General features: G+C 42.9%; 2 protein-coding genes across 3 annotated transcripts in view; both read right to left on the reverse strand.

Annotated features, from left to right (window-relative positions):
* LOC106565575 (testis-expressed protein 264) overlaps positions 1 to 10,076 on the reverse strand; it is a 202,897-nt gene extending 192,821 nt beyond the window's left edge. The window contains exon 1 of the mRNA XM_014132849.3: positions 9,498 to 10,076. Within this exon, the coding sequence (XP_013988324.3) occupies positions 9,498 to 9,755 (258 nt within the window). The 5' untranslated portion in view covers positions 9,756 to 10,076. The remainder of the gene's footprint in view (positions 1 to 9,497) is intronic.
* Positions 10,077 to 10,869: 793 nt separating this feature from the next.
* The window catches only part of fancd2 (FA complementation group D2), a 29,013-nt gene continuing 17,716 nt past the window's right edge, over positions 10,870 to 22,166 (reverse strand). For both annotated transcript variants that reach the window (XM_014132846.3, XM_014132847.3), the window contains exons 31-44: positions 21,954 to 22,082; positions 21,754 to 21,872; positions 18,832 to 18,942; positions 18,607 to 18,737; positions 18,312 to 18,411; positions 17,680 to 17,802; positions 17,465 to 17,558; positions 17,225 to 17,296; positions 16,545 to 16,583; positions 16,364 to 16,438; positions 13,672 to 13,746; positions 13,309 to 13,455; positions 12,247 to 12,342; positions 10,870 to 11,261 (exon numbers count right to left, since the gene is read on the reverse strand). In XM_014132846.3, the coding sequence (XP_013988321.3) occupies positions 11,172 to 11,261; positions 12,247 to 12,342; positions 13,309 to 13,455; positions 13,672 to 13,746; positions 16,364 to 16,438; positions 16,545 to 16,583; positions 17,225 to 17,296; positions 17,465 to 17,558; positions 17,680 to 17,802; positions 18,312 to 18,411; positions 18,607 to 18,737; positions 18,832 to 18,942; positions 21,754 to 21,872; positions 21,954 to 22,082 (1,401 nt within the window). In that variant the 3' untranslated portion in view covers positions 10,870 to 11,171. The remainder of the gene's footprint in view (positions 11,262 to 12,246; positions 12,343 to 13,308; positions 13,456 to 13,671; positions 13,747 to 16,363; positions 16,439 to 16,544; positions 16,584 to 17,224; positions 17,297 to 17,464; positions 17,559 to 17,679; positions 17,803 to 18,311; positions 18,412 to 18,606; positions 18,738 to 18,831; positions 18,943 to 21,753; positions 21,873 to 21,953; positions 22,083 to 22,166) is intronic.

Consider the following 22,166-nt stretch of genomic DNA (forward strand, 5'->3'; position numbering starts at 1 on the left):
CAAGAAGGAACTATTGGGACATAAATGATTAACTTTTTCAAACAAAACTACATTTGTTGTGGACCTGGGATTCCTGGAAGTGCCTTCTGATGAAGATAATCAAAGTTAAGGGAATATTTACAATAGTATTTTTGATGGTTCCAAGATGGCACAAACATGAATCGCCTAGCCTATTTTTCTGAGCATACCACGTCGTTTATTGCAAAGTGTGATTTCCCAGTAAAGTTATTTTTAAATCTGGTAAAACGGTGGCATTCACGAGATGTTAATCTATAATTCTTTGAATGACAATATTACATTTTAACAATGTTTTCAAATAGTAATTTTGTAAATTGTCGCGCTGCTTCACCGGAAGCATTTGAGGGAAAAGATTTTCTGAACGTCACGCGCCGATGTAAAATGCTGTTTTTATATATAAATATGAACTTTAATCGAATAAAAAATGCATGTATTGTGTAACATGATGTCCTAGGAGTGTCATCTGATGAAGATTGTCAAAGGTTAGTGCTGCATTTAGCTGTGTTTTGGGTATTTGTGATGCATCTAGTTGCTTTGAAAATGGCTGTGTGATTATTTCTGGCTGGTTACTCTCCTAACATAATCTAATGTTTTGTTTTTGCTGTAAAGCCTTTTTGAAATAGGACAATGTGGTTTGATTCAGGAGAGGTGTATCTATAAAACGGTGTAAAATAGTAATATGTTTGAGAAATTTAAGTTATAGCATTTATGAGGTTTTGTATTTCGCGCAACGCGATTCCACTGGCTGTTGACTAGGGTGGGACGCTTAAAGCTTGGTCGCAAATGGGTCTTCCAAATGGACAATGACCCCAAGCATACTTCCAAAGTTGTGGCAAAATGGCTTAAGGACAACAAAGTCAAGGTATTGGAGTGGCCATCACAAAGCCCTGACCTCAATCCTATAGAACATTTATGGGCAGAACTGAAAAAGTGTGTGCGAGCAAGGAGGCCTACAAACCTGACTCAGTTACACCAGCTCTGTCAGGAGGAATGGGCCAATATTCACCCAACTTATTGTGGGAAGCTTGTGGAAGGCTACCTGAAGCGTTTGACCCAAGTTAGACTATTTAAAGGCAATGTACCAAATACAAATTTATTTGTAAACTTCTGACCCACTGGGAATGTGATGAAAGAAAATAATGCTGAAATAAATCACTCTACTATTATTCTAACATTTCACATTCTTAAAATAAAGGGGTGATCCTAACTGACCTAAGACAGGGAATATTTACTAGGATTAAATGTCTAGAATTGTGAAAAAATGTATTTGGCTAAGGTGTATGTAAACTTCCGACTTCAACTGTAAGTATTGTGATTATATCATATTGTGAGGTCCTGGCAATTTCCAGCCTTAGTGGCTGCATCATGTTATGGGTATGCGTGACATCGGTAAGGACTGGGGAGTTTTTCAGGATAAAAAAAAAACAGGATGGAGCTAAGCACAGGCAAAATCCTAGAGGAAAACTTCAGTCTGCTTTACACCAGATACTGGGAGAGGAATTCAAATTTCAACAAGACAAAAACCTACAACACAAGGCCAAATTTACACTGGTGTTGCTTACCGAGAAGACAGTGAATGTTTCTGAGTGGCCAAGTTAGTTTTGACATAAATCTGCTTGAAAATCTTTGGCAAGACTTGATATGTCTAGCCATGATCCCCAACACCTGGACAGAGCTTGAAGAATTTTGAAAATATATTTTTTTAAAGCAAATATTGAACAATCCAGGTGTGCAAAGCTCTTATAGAGACTTACCCAAGGAGACTCACAGCGGTAATCGCTGCCAAAAGTGTTTCTAACATGTACTGACTTAGGTGGGTGAATGCTTATCTAACAAAGGTATGTGTTATTTTTCTTCCACTTTGACAGTGTTTTGCGTAGATGAACAACAAAAAATGTACAGTGGAAAGAAAAAGTATGTGAACCCTTTAGAATTACCTGGATTTCGGCATAAATTGGTCATAAAATTTGATCTGATCTCCATCTACGTCACAACAGACAAACACAGTCAGCTTAAACTAATAACAATTATAATTTTTCATGTCTTTATTGAACACACCGTGTAAACATTCACAGTGCAGGTTGGAAAAGTATGTCAACCCAACATTTTCTGTAGTTGCAGATCAGACCTGCACAACGGAGGAAGGAATTTGACCAATCAGGAGGAATTTGACCATTCCTCTTTACAAAACTGTTTCAGTTTCTCAATATTCTTGGGATGTCTTGAAACGCTCTCGAGCTCATGCCACAGCATCTCATATCAGGTTGAGGTCAGGATTGACTGGGCCACACCAGAATGCGTATTTTCTTCTGTTCAAGCCATTCTGTTGTTGATTTACTTTTGGGTTGCTGTCCTGTTGCGCTTCATTTGGCAGACAGGCTTACATTCTCCTGCAAAATGTCTTGATAAACTTGGGGATTCATTTTCCCGTCAAATGATAGCAAGCTGTCCAGGCCCTGAGGCACCAAAGCGGCACCAAACCATGATGCTCCCTCCACCATAGTTTACAGTTGGGATGATGTTTTGATGTTGGTGTGCTGTGCCTTTTTTTTCTCCACACATAGTGTTGTGTGTTCCTTCCAAAAAACTAAACTGTAATTTCATCTGTATACATAATATTTTGTCAGTTGCGCTGTAGAACATCCAGGTGCTCTTTTGCAAACTTCAGACATATAGCAATATTTTGGGGGGGGACAGTAGTGACTTCTTCCATGGTGTCCTCCACTGAACACCCTTCCTGTTTAGTGTTTTACGTATTGTAGACTCGTCAACAAAGATGTTAGCATCTTCCAGAGATTTCTGTAAGTCTTTAGCTGACACTCTAGGATTCTTCTTAACCTCATTGAGCATTCTGCGCTGTGCTCTTGCAGTCATCTTTGCAGGACGGCGACTCCTAGGGAGAGTAGCAACAGTGCTGAAATTTCTCGATTTATAGACAATTTGTCTTACCGTGGACTAGGGATCCACATTTTGGGGAATGTTCAGAAGTGGAAACTTTCCATGGGAATTAATATTAATACCATTTAAATGTAGATGTTTTTTGCATTGGAAATATACTGCCCAAAAAAATAAAGGGAACACATAAACAACACATCCTAGATCTGAATGAAAAAAATAAATCTTATTAAATACTTTTTTCTTTACATAGTTCAATGTGCTGACAATAAAATCACACAAAAATAATCAATGGAAATCCAATTTATCAACACATGGAGGTCTGGATTTGGAGTCACACTCAAAATTAAAGTGGAAAAACACACTACAGGCTGATCCAACTTTGATGTAATGTCCTTAAAACAAGTCAAAATGAGGCTCAGTAGTATGTGTGGCCTTCACGTGCCTGTATTACCTCCCTACAACGCCTGGGCATGCTCCTGATGAGGTGGCGGATGGTCTCCTGAGGGATTTCCTCCCAGACCTGGACTAAAGCATCCGCCAACTCCTGGACAGTCTGTGGTGCAACGTGGCGTTGGTGGATGGAGCGAGACATGATGTCCCAGATGTGCTCAATTGGATTCAGGTCTGGGGAACGGGCGTGCCAGTCCATCGCATCAATGCCTTCCTCTTGCAGGAACTGCTGACACACTCCAGCCACATGAGGTCTAGCATTGTCTTGCATTAGGAGGAACCCAGGGCCAACCGCAACAGCATATGGTCTCACAAGGGGTCTGAGGATCTCATCTCGGTACCTAATGGCAGTCAAGCTACCTCTGGCGAGCACATGCGAGGGCTGTGCGGCCCCCCAAAGAAATGCCACCCCACACCATGACTGACCCACCGCCAAACCGGTCATGCTGGAGGATGTTGCAGGCAGCAGAACATTCTCCACGGCGTCTCCAGACTCTGTCACGTCTGTCACGTGCTCAGTGTGAACCTGCTTGCATCTGTGAAGAGCACAGGGCGCCAGTGGCGAATTTGCCAATCTTGGTGTTCTCTGGCAAATGCCAAACGTCCTGCACGGTGTTGGGCTGTAAGCACAACCCCCACCTGTGGACGTCGGGCCCTCATACCACCCTCATGGAGTCTGTTTCTGACCGTTTGAGCAAACACATGCACATTTGTGGCCTGCTAGAGGTCATTTTGCAGGGCTCTGGCAGTGCTTCTCCTGCTCCTCCTTGCACAAAGGCGGAGGTAGCGGTCCTGCTGCCGGGTTGTTGCCCTCCTACGGCCTCCTCCACATCTCCTGATGTACTGGCCTGTCTCCTGGTAGCGCCTCCATGCTCTGGACACTACGCTGACAGACACAGCAAACCTTCTTGCCACAGCTCGCATTGATGTGCCATCCTGGATGAGCTGCACTACCTGAGCCATTTGTGTGGGTTGTAGACTCCGTCTCATGCTACCACTAGAGTGAAAGCACCGCCAGCATTCAAAAGTGACCAAAACATCAGCCAGGAAGCATAGGAACTGAGAAGTGGTCTGTGGTCCCCACCTGCAGAACCACTCCTTTATTGGGGGTGTCTTGCTAATTTCCTATAATTTCCACCTGTTGTCTATTCCATTTGCACAACAGCATGTGCAATTTATTGTCAATCAGTGTTGCTTCCTAAGTGGACAGTTTGATTTCACAGAAGTGTGATTGACTTGGAGTTACATTGTGTTGTTTAAGTGTTCCCTTTATTTTTTGGAGCAGTGTATTTACTATATCATATGGAGACAGAAACATAAACCTTTTGCCTTATCATAAGTAGACATAATTGCAAATGATTAAATCATTCCAATAGAAAAAAAAACGATTTAGTTACGAATTGAACTTTAATTAAATGAGTTGAATCGTCACAAGGGATGATTAAACTGAACAACAAAAGGGAATATTGAATGATCCCCAATGATCCATCGCATCTCAAAAAAACATTTTGAACATACATCTGTAAAATGATGTAAAAAGTTTGGGTTGTCTTCCTCTCAGGCTTCCATGTCTTCTCCCTGGACCTCCTCAATGTCCATCTCTTGAACATCAGACCCTGAGGCCTCATCTTCACTGTCACTTTCCAATCTTGTTGAGGATGGCTCGTTGTCAGGCTCAGAAAGCCTCAAATTTTCCCAGATGGCCACCAATTTTTCAACCCTTGTATTGGTCAGCCTGTTGCATGCTTTGGTGTGTGTGTTCCCAAAGAAGGACCAGTTGCGCTCTGAGGCAGCTGATGTTAGTGGGATTTGGAAGATTGAGGCAACAGGAGAAAGAGCCTCAGATCCACAAAGTCCCTTCCCCCAGGTGGCTGATGAGATATGTTGGCACGACTGCCATATTGTATCTTCATCCCAAAGCCCTTGCTTGGAAGTGTACTTTGCCAGACTGCCAAGAACCTTGTCCTCATCCAGACCAAGGTGGCGAGACATGGTTGTGATGACAGCATAGGCCTTGTTGATCTCTGCACCAGACAGGATGCTCTTGCCAGCATATTTGGAGTCGAACATGTACGCTGTGGCATGTATGGGCTTCAGGCAGAAGTCTTCACGCTTTTTGATGCATTTCAGAACTGCAGTTTCCTCTGCTTGGAGCAACAGTGAAGTGGGCAGGGCAGTACAGATATCTTCTCTTACATCTGCAAGCAGAGTCTGAACATCAGACAGGATGGCATTGTCTCCCTCAATCCATACAACGGCTACTGCTATAGGTTTCAGGAGTTTCAGGCTGCTTACCACTCTCTCCCAAAATACATCATCCAGGAGGATCCTCTTGATGGGGCTGTCCATATCGGCAGACTGTGATATGGCCATTTCTTGGAGAGACTCCTTCCCCTCCAGGAGACTGTCAAACATGACGACAACACCACCCCAACGGGTGTTGCTGGGCAGCTTCAATGTGGTGCTCTTATTCTTCTCACTTTGCTTGGTGAGGTAGATTGCTGCTATAACTTGATGACCCTTCACATACCTAACCATTTCTGTGGCTCTCTTGTAGAGTGTATCCATTGTTTTCAGTGTCATGATGTCCTTGAGGAGCAGATTCAATGCATGAGCAGCACAGCCAATGGGTGTGATGTGAGGGTAAGACTCCTCCACTTTAGACTAAGCAGCCTTCAGGTTTGCAGCATTACCTGTAACCAGTGCAAATACCTTCTACGGTCAAAAGGCGATTGATGACTGCTTTCAGCTCATCTGCAATGTAGAGACCGGTGTGTCCATTTTCCCTTTTGTCTGTGCTCTTGTAGAATACTGGTTGAGGGGTGAAGATGATGTAGTTAATTATTCCTTGCCCACCAACATTCGACCACCCATCAGAGATGATTGCAATAGTCTGCTTTCTCTATGATTTCCTTGACCTTCACTTGAACTCTGTTGAACTCTGCATCCAGCAAATGAGTAGAATCATGTCTGGTTGGAGGGATGTATGCTGGGCAAATAACATTCAGAAATCTCTTCCAAGACACATTGCCTGTGAGCATCAGAGGTGAACCAGATGCATACACAGCTCGAGTAAGATATTCATCAGCATTTCTCTGACTACGTTCCTCCATTGAGTAAAAAAAAAACTTTGATTTTACGAGGACCATGAGCTGTTGCTATAGATAAGGTGTCTGATTCATAATTTTCACCTCGAATAGAAGTAGAGGGACTTTTGTCAGCAGGCTGCTTGTTGTGAGCGCTGAGGGAACTTTATGCACTTGGCCAGATGATTCTGCATCTTTGTTGCATTCTTCACATATGATTTGGCACAGTATTTGCAAATGTACACAGCTTTTCCTTCTACATTAGCTGCAGTGAAATGTCTCCACACATCAGATAGTGCCCGTTGACACTTTCCTGTAAAGATTTTTGAAAAATTAGTAACAAAAAAATGAATAATACAATTTTATGTAAAGATACATAGTTAAGCAGTTAGATTAAACAAATCAGTTGTAAGATAAATGGTTTTAAAATGAAACATGTATGGAAACAGGTGAATTAACATTCTAGTTAGCAGGCTCAAGCGAGCTAAAACCCACATGGTTGCAAAAACTAACTAGCAGAAATTGTTAACAAGTTAGAAATTATTTAAACACACTTTGCTGAAGGCTACTATTTACTAAATAACAGAAAAAAATCATGTATGTCATAAAATATATTCACCCCACCCAGTATTGTAATCAAAACTTACCAGAAAGCATGTAGTCCTTGGCTCAGACAGTGTAGTAATGTGGCCAGTAATGTGGCCTCAACAGCATCTTATTAGTGTTCAAGCTCTTGAGAATCAGCTGTACATGTGATGGAAGAGTGCAATGCACATGTGATGGAAGAATGCACTGTGCATGCAGAGGGTTGCAATTCCATTGAATTGAGGATAGTTTAACCCAAATATGCCACAAGACCTAGAATTGCCTTATGTGTATCCCACAAAAAAGGTTCACTGTTATAAGCTAACTTTCTGGAAATTTACCGGAAAGTTTCCGACCCTTTGCAACTCTACTATGGACTGACTTACAGAGATACTTTTGTAATCCTTTCCAGCTTTATGCAGGACAACAATTCTTAATTGTAGGTCTTCTGAGATCTCTTTTGTTCTAGGCATGGTTCACATCAGGCAATGCTGCTTGTGAATAGCAAACTCAAATTTTGTGAGTGTTTTTTATAGGGCAGGGCAGCTCTAACCAAAATCTCCAATCTCGTCTCATTGATTCGACTCCAGGTTAGTTGACTCCTGACTCCAATTAGCTTTTGGAAAAGTCATTATCCCAGGGGTTCACATACTTTTTCCATCCTACACTGTGAATGTTTAAATGATGTATTCAATATAGACAAGAAAAATACAATAATTTGTGTGTTATTAGTTTAAGCACACTGTGTTTGTCTATTGTTGTGACTGTAAGAATATGTTGAAGGGAGGGGAGGTCAAGAGGACTAGAACTAACGATCAATGGAAAGTTTTTTTTCTTTCTGTAATTGGGTCATATTGATCAATGTTTCAGAGACATGGGAGGAATATGTCTTCTGAAATAGGATACTTGTTATTTGGCTATTGGCTAGTTTTATTGCAAGGAATTCTAATTGGTCAACCACAGGCTAGGGCTGGGTTATAAAACTACACGCTGACCCTTTGTTCTGTGGAGCAAACCACAGTTGAGAACCACTGGAAAGCATCACTGAGGACAGGGGAGAATGACCATCTACCTCCCCGTATGATAGGTCCTCTTTGAATAAACCCATTTTCCTCCACCTGATTTCCTTTGGTGTTTGTGTTATTGAAGAATAGCATAAGTTGCTAACATGACGTAGATGAAGATCAGATCAAATGTATGCAGTAATCCAGGTCATTCCAAAGGGTTCACATACTTTTTTTTTTATTGCCACTGTACAATAATAAAATTCATTTCAAATCTCACTTTGTAACGCAACAAAATGTGGAAAATCCAAGGAGGTTGAATAGGCTACTTATGATACTCACTGTATACTTTAATTTCTCAAAGATATACTCATCTTTCATTTTGACACCCAATTTGACATGCTCCTATGAACTTCACGTGTTGCTGGGCATTCCCACGTGGTCATGGGAATGCCCAACACTCAAACGTCAGCGGCTGACAAAACACAATATCACTATCCTATCCAAACAATTTCTCTCTCTGCTACACCAGCAGCACAAAGCAATTCCCAAACCACAATATATGCAACAAAACCACCCAAACACACTAATTATATGCCTACACTGGGCCGTGTGCATCTCAGGTACAGGGTTGTCTTGCAGGAATTTCACATCAAACTTATCAACCTTTTGCATCGGTATCAATCTTTTGCATCTGTAGCCATCTGCTCCTATTACCACTGGGTCACGAGTGTATCCAGACCATCCCATTGGCAACCCAGCCTGGGTATCATTAGTTGAGATTTCAGTAAACATCTAGCTCTAATAGGCAGCTGTTGTGTGGCTACCACATCTTTTTAACTAAACACCTGACCTTATGGGAGGAGTGAAGGAATGAGAAACACACAGCTGAATGGTGATCTATTTATAGGTGGTGCTTTACAGTACAGGACAGGTATACTGAAAAGAGAAACAAGGACATGACCAAGGACACTCCACAAACTATTGCTGTGTAAAGTCACTAAAACAGACACTGGCCTGGACTAGTTACTACACTCAAGCCAGTTTCTTCTCACAGCCAATGTGTCAGAATAAATTACCCTCAAGCTCTATAAGAGAGTGAACAGAAATGCATTCATACTGCAGTCAGGTTTAGTACTAGACTATATTTAGCATAATGGCATAAATTCTGTTTTTTCATCTGACTCCTGGGAGGATTTGCCCATACGGTCTGGTTGCCATGTTTTAGTCAGTTGCATACTAATGCCAAAGTAAACTGGAACCACAGAAGGGGGGAAATCATCAGCTGTGCAACGTGGCATTGGACAGCTGACTTTATTCATGCTCCCAAATCAGAATTCCATTCTGCTCTCTTGATTCAAGCTTTGTTCCTTTGAAAAGAGCTGAGAAATACATCTGAAAGTGAAGACAGTTTGATTATTCTCTCACACGTCAGCATGCAGTTCAGGTGTCTTACCTCTGTGGAGTCATCGTAGGACACACGGATGGTATTGAGCTTTGGCCCAATGCTGACAGCCTCGGTGAAGGCAGCACCACAGTCTTTATAAGGTCCCTTGTGAAGTTTGTAAGCAATGGTAACGTTTTTGATAGGAGGCGACCCTGTCTTGATATTAACCTCAGTGAACAGCCCAGAGTACACAATAGCTGCCACCACTGTTACAATCAAACACAATATAAGAAACACTATCAGAGCTAAAATAATAGAGTCAGACATTGTCACCACTAACGCTGCTCCCACTGATGCAACTCAACCCTTTCCCAGTGAAACGTTCCGTTCTGACAATGTCAAACCCTATGAAGTGTAAAGAGCCTCCTTGCTTGGGAAGCACGAGTTTGCGGACGGTCTACAAACCGAAACGTCATGAATCAGTTATTCACGATATTATTAAATAAAATGCATATGAATTGCTTGTGATGTAAAAATAACTTGTTTGCGTTTGTAAGATTTTTGGTGATAAGTGAAGGTAATTGCGGTCCCGCGATGCTGGCCGAATAGCTAAACAAGTCAACGTTAATTTCCCTAAACACAACATGCTTCCCGGATAAACCATCTAGGCTCGTATGAAGGGGTGTCCCTTTTTGATAAAGCGCGACATTTTGTTTAGCTTTAATCATAAAAACAATTACATTACATTTGTGCATTATTGTGTAAATTATTTGTACACTAGCAATTGCCTTGTTGGCTATTCCAGGTGATTTTCTTTTTAAATAGCTCGATAAATTACCACCGCATCCTCTTGCACTCTATGGTGTGGAAACGGTGTATGTCCCCTGAACAAGGAGCTGGGTACATTACTTACTACCGTTTCACGCAATCAATCAAGCTTGTCAGACTGGAAACAAGACTAACTTGTTCATTACTTGTATTTGAATGATACAGTAAATCACACTGTATCAGTTGATCCAGCATCTAGGGACCCAGTTCATAAACAAAATGTTAGTATGTCAACTTTTTTTCCTGTCAAAAATGCTAAGGCACTCTCATGTTTACAAACATTGAGGGGATTCGATTAAGCTGACCTGGGCACACAGGTAGGCTTAGTTAGTACAGGGTGAAAAATGTATCGGATTCATTTTGGAACCCGCTGTCTCCAGGCATGAAAAAGCAAAAAACTAAAGTAATGTATATTAAGCACGCGGAGTAATGAGTAGGATTCTTTGTTTTCCCATCCAAAAGTGATTGCTTTAGATAAAAACGCTTTATCTGCCTTCCCAATGAAGATCAGTTTGACAATTCAAACATATATGCAACTTAATATTAGGAAGTTGTTCATGTTTTTTTTACACTCAGTGTATCTTAAAAGGTAAATCAAACATCACTCAACAGCTTTCTGCAACATCAGAATTTTATAACATACATTATCTCAGTCTCAAACCTTAGTGTCTGAATCAGTTCAGCACTCCCTAATGCTGTTTGCAGCATTTATAACATTCACTAACATAGTGACCCCTCCTTCCCCAGTAATCCCCTAATAGTCTATTTTCTCAATGGCAGTAAGGCACTAGGAATCCCTTCTTTGTCCTCCCTGACCTATTCCTATCTGAGGGGGCAAAGGGATATGGGTTATGCAAGGTTAGAGTCTGTTGACACCAGGAGGTCACAGAGATGACAGTATTCCTCCACGTTGTCCTAATCATCCGAGTCATCTGTGATTTCATCATCGTCCCCCTCTGCCTTCCGGTTGCCTTTCTTCTTCCCATCGGAGTCGCTTTCATGGGCCTAAAAGAAACAGTAAAAATTCTAAATCTCTGGTGATTCTGCCACAGCAGGGCTTTGGGCTGGAAAACATCTCCCTTTGCAAGCAGATTAAGCTAGGGAAGTACCTCTGTGTGATAAACAAACAGAGCAGTGTTTTAAAGGGTTACTGTACAACAGTGTTAACCAAATCCAGTCCTACCCCCAAAAGCACACTTTATTGTTGTAGCCTTGTACTAGCACACCTGACTCAACTGGTCTACGAATCAATGAGTTGAGTTTGTCTGGGGCTAAAAAGAAAGAAAAAATGTATATATTTTTTTTTTTAAGTGTTGGGGGTACTCGAGGACTGGACTTGGGAAACACTGCTGTACAGCAAATCTCCCAACTAACAGCAGGGCTCAGTGCTCCTGAACGTGCCTCACTGTTGTTTCCTAGATCTTGCCAGTAATAATTAACCAGGAACAGAAACAATACAATTTAATCTTAACAGCCCAGTGTTCCACACACAGCTTCCCATTTCCCTATCAGCTGCCTGTAAACCTCAACGTTACATAAGGATGCATAGTCACTTTACTCCTACCTACATGTACAAATTACCTTGACTAACCTGTACCCCTGCACATTGACTCGGTACCTGTACCCCCTGTATATAGCCTCGTTATTGTGTTACTTTTTACTTAGTAAATATTTCCTTAACTCCATTTCTTGAACTGCATTGTTGGTTAAGGGTTTGTAAGCAAGCATTTCACGGTAAGGTCTACACCTGTTTTATTTGGCGCATGTGACAAATAAAATTTGATGAGGATCCTCTACAAATCTACCTATTCTTGGGATTGCAATAGACAGAAAGCTTGCAGAAAATTAAAGGTTAAAAAACAGCTTTCGTCTCTTTTTTAATGGGAATTTAGAACATTGATACTTCTTTGATTGAAACACAAAGATAAATGTAATTGCTAAAATAATTTAACTCAATACAGTAGCTTTAAAAGTCAATTATGGCCTGTACCTCATCCTCTGACTGCTCCTGAGGAAGCGGGGAGCCTGCCTCCTCCTCCTCCTCCTCATCACTGCCCTGTGAGTGCTGAGTGAGGATCTCTTCACCCTGCAACACAAAGGAACATGGCAAAATGTGAAGAATAGCCTTAGATGAGCTATAAAACAGTACATTTTTCTCTCTTCCCCATGGCAAAATGTGTAATTGCAGGAAATTAGCTTTAAAACTGCAAAATTCTATTAGACTCATGACAAAATGTATAGAATAGCATAAAACTGCACATTTTCTCTCTGCCCCATATCAAAACGTAGGTGCTGCCTCTACTCCACTCAGCCCATAGACAGCCACAGTCTATTCGCGCCCCTTCCCCACTAATTTCAGTCAGAGGATTGGCCAGTCAGAGGATTGGCCTCCATTCTCATTGGGTGAGAGCACTGTCCATCTAGCTCAGATTGAAGAAGAAAAGATGGTGCGTTCGTTCTGGTTTTCCACATTGTCTGGAATAATTTTGGGGCTGCTCGATCAAGTTTAACAAGATGAAAACGCCGCTGGCGCTGACCCTGGACCGCTGGCAGGCTAAAACGAACACACCAAAACAGTACCAAGTCGTCTGCGCTTCTTTCATTGGAAGGAAAACTTTCAGAATGACAGAGTGGATGCTGAGAGAATACGGTCTGGAACCAAACTCGGGAGTCTTTGTCCATGGTATGTTCACACTCAATTACTATATTTAAACATAAGGTAAGCAACTATAATAAAACTCACTCTTCATCTTTTGTGTCTTAATATTTCCCTTGAAATAACTTCATTAATTACTTATCCTTTCACTGTTTTAAAGTGTAAAAAAAAATATTACAGGGGAGGACCCCCGTCTACAATTTGTCCCCCACAATATCTATACCACAATTTCACCCTTGACACACACACACACACACACACACACACACACACACACACACACACACACGACACACACACACACACACACACACACACACACACACACACACACACACACACACACACACACGGTAAGACCCCTCTCAGTGCAGCAGCCAGTGGCCCATCCAGTACCTTGAGGTCTCTGTTCTTGAGGTTACCCAGCCAGAAGGCCTCCTGACAGTGGTTGAGGGTGAGCATGGCCTTCACTCTGTACACAAACTGCTCCAGGCTCTTCTTCAAGGCTGGCACATGGTTGGTCAAGGTGGTGTCCTGGCGGATCTGGGAAACAACACCACAGGTCGCCACACACAAATAGTATGACAAAACATGCCTTTTCATGTCACACACATCCTCATAATCAAGACTTCACACACATATATATATATATACATGGAATCTCAAAATGGATGCAATTCTGTCTTCATTTGTTGGCTAGCGTCAATCACACAGGTTTCTGTGGCGAGGACAGGAGCAGTGTTGGAGGCTGGGTTGTACCTTGGAGTGTCCACACATGTGGTGGAGCTGCCTGGTGCTGAGCTGGAAGGTCTTCAGCAGGCTCTGGACATCCTCCTGAGACAGAGCGGACACACACAAACAGTCACACCAAACTACACTGAACAACCGCAGGACTGATTATTTAAAGTTGTAGATTTATTGTGTTGATGGATTTCTGTTGGATTATGTATTTATTAGAGCTCTGCTACCCGACATTATACGTTGGAGTAAGGGCCTGTTTTCTTCATCAATAACTAGGGTACGGACAGGGCTCGGGTATCACTAAATTGACCACAAACATTTTGAAGCTGAGCCATTTACTCGTGCTCTGCTGCGTAGTACAATCATATCTGACAAAGATCATAACATGGTGTCATAAGTGCTTCAACCTTGTCAAAAATAACACGAGAGATTATTTCACAGAAAATAATGTTCCTTGAGTTGAGAGTGATGAAAAGTAGCTAACAGCTACAGTGGAGGAAAAAGTATTTGATCCCCTGCTGATTTTGTACGTTTGCCCACTGACAAAGAAAGGATCCCTGTGGCCTTCCCTGTGGCTCAGTTGGTAGAGCATGGTGTTTGCAACGCCAGCATGGTGTGTGCAACGCCAGGGTTGTGGGTTCGATTCCCACGGGGGGCCAGTACAACAAAAAAAATAATGCATGAAATGTATGCATTCACTACTGTAAGTCGCTCTGGATAAGAGCGTCTGCTAAATAACTAAAATGTAAAAAATGGATCAGTCTATAATTTTAATGGTAGGTTTATTTGAACAGTGAGACAGAATAACAACAAAAAAATCCAGAAAAACACATGTCAGAAATGTTATAAATTGATTTGCATTTTAATGAGGGAAATAAGTATTTGGCCCCCTCTCAATCAGAAAGATTTCTGGCTCCCAGGTGTCTTTTATACAGATAACGAGCTGAGATTAGGAGCACACTCTTAAAGGGAGTGCTCCTAACCGCAGCTTGTTACCCATAAAAAGACACCTGTCCACAGAAGCAATCAATCAATCAGATTCCAAACTCTCCACCATGGACTAGACCAAAGAGCTCTCCAAGGATGTCAGAAGACAAGATTGTAGACCTACACAAGGCTGGAATGGGCTACAAGACCATCGCCAAGCAGCTTGGTGAGAAGGTGACAACATTTGGTGCGATTATTCGCAAATGGAAGAAACACAAAAGAACTGTCAATCTCCCTCGGCCTGGGGCTCCATGCAAGATCTCACCTCGTGGAGTTGCAATGATCATGAGAACGGTGAGGAATCAGCCCAGAACTACACGGGAGGATGTTGTCAATGATCTCAAGGCAGCTGGGACCATAGTCACCAAGAAAACATTTGGTAACACACTATGCCGTGAAGAACTGAAATCCTGCAGCGCCCGCAAGGTCCCCCTGCTCAAGAATACATATACATGCCCGTCTGAAGTTTGCCAATGAACATCTGAATGACTCAGAGGACAACTGGTGAAAGTGTTGTGGTCAGATGAGACAATCAGCAGGGGATCTTTGACATCAACTCAACTCGCTGTGTTTGGAGGAGGAGGAATGCTGCCTATGACCCCAAGAACACCATCTCCACCGTCAAACATGTAGGTGGAAACATTATGCTTTGGGGGTGTTTTTCTGCTAAGGGGACAGGACAACTTCACCGCATCAAAGGGACGATGGACGGGGCCATGTACTATCAAATCTTGGGTGAGAACCTCCTTCCCTCAGCCAGGGCATTGAAAATGGGTCGCGGATGGGTATTCCAGCTTGACAATGACCCAAAACACACGGCCTAGGCAACAAAGGAGTGGCTCAAGAAGAAGCACATTAAGGTTCTGGAGTGGCCTAGCCAGTCTCCAGACCATAATCCCATAGAAAATCTGTGGAGGGAGCTGAAGGTTCGAGTTGCCAAACGTCAGCCATCGAAACCTTAATGACTTGGAGAAGATCTGCAAAGAGGAGTGGGACAAAATCCCTCCTGAGATGTGTGCAAACCTGGTGGCCAACAACAAGAAACGTCTGACCTCTGATTGCCAACAAGGGTTTTGCCACCAAGTACTAAGTCATGTTTTGCAGAGGGGTTAAATACTTATTTCCCTCATTAAAATGCAAATCATTTTATAACATTTTTGACATGCGTTTTTCTGGATTTTTTTGTTGTTATTCTGTCTCTCACTGTTCAAATAAACCTACCATTAAAATTACAGACTGATCATTTCTTTGTAAGTGGGCAAACGTACAAAATCAGCAGGGGATCAAATACTTTTTTTCACCCCGCTGTATCTCATGTCTCTTCAGTGAGCAGATTCCCAAATGGAGCCGCTGCTATGGTTACTCACAGATTCAGAGCTGCCATGAGCTGAGCACGTGCAGAGTGAACAGCGCGTAGGGAGCGAGTGACAGAGAGGAACAGCCAATGGATTTACTAATGGAGGAAGTTATTTCTGATTTTGGGCAGGGCCTTTAATTTGGCAAAAGCAATCGGGCCTGGGTAGGGTAGGACCTGAACGACGCGGGCATGGGTAGGGCTCGGGATTGAAATTCATGCCCGTGCAGGGCTCTAGTATTTATGACTACTATAAATTGAGTCAAATAATTCAACATGAGCTGCTATTGACACCATGTAATGTTTCCTTATTTAATTTGAAATAAACCATTCTCTTTAGTATTTTTCCCTCAGTCTTTTGGCTTATACCTTGTGCTTTTTAAAACTGAAATCCAACAATGGCATTCCCAGCTTCAGGAAAGACTCCAGGAAAAGACGGCCATACTAGCAACAATAACAACATAAAAAGACAATTAATATAATATCATTAGTTATGGAATGTGTCTGACAATATGGCAGGCAGAGGAAATGCCAAGGTGCTGAGACTCACCTTCAGGCACACATTGAGCACTGGTCTGTTGTCAAACACCTGACGAGGGAAGATGGAGACATTAGATTACACACATTACATATAGCTTCTCAACACCCAAACCCAGCCAGCCAGTTCACATGCACACAGCCCTGCACACGCGTACACACACTCCCCTGCACATGTACACACTGGGCACATGGAGCCAGCAGAGCATGACAGATGTCTTAATCTCCCTCCATCCAGAGTGTGTGTTGGAGAGGCAGAAAACATGTTGACATGCTTGTCATTTAGGGCTGGGACAATACCAGTCCCGCGATACTCGTTAGTATCTAGGCAAGGAAACAAACCACGGTGCAGATTTAGGAAAACAGCCCTAATGTTGGAAACAAACATTATATTGTCATCCAGAGTCACATGTATTTATTGTCCAAGCTACAGCACACAACATGTTACATACAGCAGGACCAAAGATTTGATCTGCTTCGTGGTTTCATTTGTGTCATGGAAAAAAATATTCCAATACTTGTATCGTCCCGGCCCTATTGTCATTTAGTGTGGGCATAGTCATCTAAACGCTGTTTCCAGCCATGCATCTTCCAAAGTGAATTGAACAATCATAACACATATTAGACACATCATGTGTTTGAATAAGGCTTAACCCATTCATGACTAGCTCCCAGTGTAAACATACTCAGTACCTTAACCAGGTTGACCAGGATGTGGAAGTCTCTGACAGCCAGGTTCCATGTCAGCAGCTTCTCACTCGTCACCTGGACACAGCAAAAGGTTAATAATGTCCCTATATAAAAAAATCACACACAAATGCTTGCTGAATGTGTATCATAGTCACTGCACGATGGCTGCTAGCACCACCTTGCTCCACTGGCAGTTCCTCTGTTTTTGTCTGTGAATGTGCATCCTGTTGGGTAACTGTGTACCTCAGTGCTGTCGCTGTTTCTGCCAGGGGGAATCTTCCTCACAGCCTTCTCCAGCACTCCCATCATTCCCTTATAGAACACCAGGAACGTCAGCCTAAAGAGAGAGAGGGACAAGAGAGGGAAAAAAAAGAGGGGAACAAAGGCAAACAGGGCACTTGTATGTAGAGGTCAGGAGAGATAGTGATAGTAATACACACATATGTACCAGCATCTACCTGTTGAGAGTGGGCCAAGTTCTAGAGCTGGCACCTTTGGCCGAGTTGAGGAGCTCAGGGATGCCCTCTCCAGCTATCTCCTCCACCGCCTTCAGAACATCATCAGTGTGCTCCAGGTAAATACTACAGAGAAGGGGAGTGTAGAGGAGAGGAAGGAACTAAAACATCATGAACACCATGAATATTATCTTTCACCTTACAATAGCAGTAGAAGAGCTGCAATAAATTAGGTTACAAGACTGTTGGGACTCCCCTATAGAGTAAATGACCCTTTCCAGTGTTTGTGGTATACTGACATGGCATGGCCACCTTAAAGGGATACTTAAAAGGGATGTATCTACTTCCCCAGAGTGAGACAAACTCGTGGATACCAGCTTTATGACTCGGTGTCCAGTACTAAGGAAGTTAGAGGTAGTTTTGTAAGCCAATGTTAACTAGCACAATCACGAAGTCAGTTAGCAATTGCGCTAGCGCTAGTTAGCAACTTCCACTCAATTGCACGCAGACATAAAAATGGTATCCACGAGTTAATCTTACTCTGGGGAAGTAAAGGCCCTCATTGCCAAATCCCAAAGTATCCCTTTAATTTATTAATCTGCTCTACATGATCAGTGAATCCTTGTGAGACACACCTGAGGAGAGTTTGGAGAGTCTCGTTGTGTTTGGGTCCTTTCTCTCGGTCTCCGCTGGTAGTCCCCCACTCCTGGCACAGGAACCGCCGGGCTAGGGTTGCTAGAGGGAGAGACCGTTCTATGCTGAACTGATCCTCATTGAAAATGCCACTTTACAGAACATCAATAAATCTTCAGAATTCACTGGATTGTCATAGAATTGATCCTGATAAAGTCAATTTTACAGTTGCATCAATCCTATAGAAAAAGATAGTGTGTGTGTGTGTGTGTGTGTGTGTGTGTGTGTGTGTCTCACCAGTCTGCTCCCTGTATGTAGCCTGGTGCCCTCCTCTATCAGCCACAGTGCTAAGCAGCTGGGACAGACACAGAGCTATGCTGAGGCTAGGAACCGTGCTGTGGAAGTTCAGCAGGTACTCAAAGCTGTGTCTGGAGACCAGAGACAGGGGAGAACAGTTATACCATACTGTGCACGCACGCACGCACACCTGACTGATCTGACAGGGAATGTTTCTCCACTCACTTGATGAGCTGGTCCATGGTCAGTTCAGGCCCTCCCTCTTTCAAGCGGCCAGCCAACACTCCCAGAGTCTTCTTCAGCAGGCCACGGTGCTCTGGCTGGGAGAAACCAGACCTGACAAACAGAGACTAGTGTGATTCACAAGAACTACTGATACAACTGACAGGACCATAGGCTACAGCGACCAGATCCATAGAGTTGGAAAAACCTGTCCTGGAGAGACAGTGTGTGCAGGTGTTGTTGCAGCCCACTAACACGCCTGATTCCCAAATGTTGAATCAGGTAAAGTACATTCGGAAAGTATTCAGATCCCTACACTTTATCCACATTTTGTTACTTTACAGCCTTATTCTGAAATTGATTAAAAAAACAATTTTTATCCTCATCAATCTACACACAATAAAATTCCAGAAAATTATGTCATGGCTTTAGAAGCTTCTAATAGGCTAATTGACATCATTTGAGTCAATTGGAGGTGTACCTGTGGATGTATTTCAAGGCCTACCTTCAAACTCAGTGCCTCTTTGCTTGACATCATGGGAAAATCTAAAGAAATCAGCCAAGACCTCAGGAAAAAAAGTATAGACCTCCACAAGTCTGGTTCATCCTTGGGAGCACTTTCCAAACGCCTGAAGGAACCACATTCATCTGTACAAACAATAGTACGCAAGTATAAACACCATGGGACCACAGAGACATCATACCGCTCAGGAAGGAGACGTGTTCTGTCTCCTAGAGATGAACGTGCTTTGGTGCGAAAAGTGCAAATCAATCCCAGAACAACAGCAAAGGACCTTGTGAAGATGCTGGAAATGGGACAAAATTCACCCAAGTTATTGTGGGAAGCTTGTGGAATGCTACCCGAAACATTTGAACCAAGTTAAACAATTTAAAGATAAAGCTACCAAATACTAATTGAGTGTATGTAAACTTCTGACCCACTGGGAATGTCCACTGGGAATGTGATGAAAGAAAAGCTGAAATGAATAATTCTCTCTACTATTATTCTGACATTTCACATTCTTAAAATAAAGTGGTTATCCTAACGGACCTAAGACAGGTCTTTTTTTAAGACTATTTTTTGCTAGGATTAAAATGTCAGGAATTGTGAAAACTGAGTTTAAATGTATTTGGCTAAGGTGTATGTAAACTTCCGACTTCAACGGTACAGTGAGGGAAAAAAGTATTTGATCCCCTGCTGATTTTGTACATTTGCCCACTGACAAAGAAATGATCAGTCTATAATTTTAATGGTAGGTTTATTTGAACAGTGAGACAGAATAACAACAAAAAAATCCTGAAAAACACATGTCAAAAATGTTATCAATTTATTTGCATTTTAATGAGGGAAATAAGTATTTGACCCCTCTGCAAAAATCAGCAGGGGATCAAATACTTTTCCCCCCTCACTGTACATAAATATTCAAAGCCTTTGCTATGATACTCGAAATTGAGCTCAGGTGCATCCTGTTTCCATTGATCATCCTTGAGATGTTTCTACAACTTGATTGGAGTCCACCTGTGGTAAATTCAATTGATTGGACATGATTTGAAAAGGCACACACACACACCTGTCTATATTAGGTCCCACAGTTGACAGTGCATGTCAGAGCAAAAACCAAGCCATGAGGTCGAAGGAATTGTCCATGGAACTCCGAGACAGGATTGTGTCGAGGCACAGATCTGGGGAAGGGTACCAAAAAATGTCTGCTGCATTGAAGGTCCCAAAAGAACACAGTGGCCTCCAACATTCGTAAATGGAAGAAGTTTGGAACCACCAAGACTCTTCCTAGAGCCGGCCGCCCAGGCAAACTGAGCAATCGGGGGAGAAGGGCCTTAGTCAGGTGACTAAGAACTCGATGGTCACTCTGACAGAGCTCCGGGGGAGAACCTTCCAGAAGGACAACCATCTCTGCAGCACTCCACCACTCATGCCTTTATGGTAGCGTGGCCAGATGGAAGCCACTCCTCAGTAAAAGGGACATGACAGCCCGCTTGGAGTTTGCCAAAAGGCACCTAAAGGACTCTCAGACCATGAGAAACAAGATTTTCTGGTCTGATGAAACCAAGATTGAACTCTTTGTCCTGAATGACAAGCGTTATGTCTGGAGGAAACCTGGCACCATCCCTATGGTGAAGCATGGTGGTGGCAGCATCATGCTGTAGGGATGTTAGGAGACTAGTCAGGATCAAGGGAAAGATGAACGGAGAAAAGTACAGAAAGATCCTTGATGAAAACCTGTTCCAGAGCGCTCAAGATCTGACTGGGGCGAAGGTTCACCTTCCAACAGGACAACAACCCTAAGCACACAGCCAAGACAACGCAGGAGTGGCTTCGGGACATGTCTCTGAATGTCCTTGAGTGGCCCAGCAAGAGCCCTGACTTGAACCCAATCGAACATCTCTGGAGAGCCCTGAAAATAGCTGTGCAGTGATGCTCCCCATCCAACAGCGCTTGAGAGGATCTGCAGAGAAGAATGGGAGAAACTCCCCAAATACAGGTGTGCCAAGCTTGTAGCGTCATACCCAAGAAGACGCAATGCTGTAATCGCTGCCAAAGATGCTTCAACAAGTATTGAGTAAAAGGTCCAAATACTTGTGATCAGTTTTTTCTTAATGAATTTGAAAAAATAAAATAAATGTTTTTGCTTTGTCATTATGGGGTATTGTTTGTAGATTGATGAGGGGAAAAAACTATTTAATCAATGTTGGAATAATGCTGTAATGTAACAAAATTTGTAAAAAGTGAATAGGTGTTTCCGAATGCACTGTATGTAAGAACCGGGCTGGAACAAAACAACACCAACCTCTCCAGGACCACAGTTGCCAAACCCTGAGTAATTGTCATTTTGTTGAAGGTGAGGCGCTGTGATGATACTGTCCTGAAAGGCAGGAGTGTGCAGGTGGTGTCGAGGTGTGACTGACCAGCTGAAGGTGGTGTGTAGAACCTGTAGGAGGAGCTGATAGGCTGAGGACAGCAGTTGATGCTCTCGCACATCCAGGCCCGAGGCGTCCACCACCCCCTGGTTCTCAGGCAGAAGAGTCTGCACACAGCAGGAAAGTGTCACAAAGAGGGACACTACAAACAATGAGCTAAATGTGTGCCAGGCAAAATAAATGTATACCTGGAAGTGATTGTGGCAGTTCTCCAGGTGGGTGCAGAGGGTGGGCAGCAGCTGGACACAGCAGGCGGCGATGTCCTTAGGGCTCTTCTGCTGCAGGTGGGAGAAACCCACGCTCTTGTCTGTTTTTCCCTGCAGCCAGGAGACAATGTGGAAAATGAAAGAGAAGCTTATGTTATGACTCACACAACTCACACAGTGTGTGTGTGTGTGTGT

Source organism: Salmo salar, chromosome 12 (genome assembly GCF_965601325.2).
Source record: "Salmo salar chromosome 12, fSalSal1, whole genome shotgun sequence".
NCBI lineage: Eukaryota > Metazoa > Chordata > Actinopteri > Salmoniformes > Salmonidae > Salmo > Salmo salar.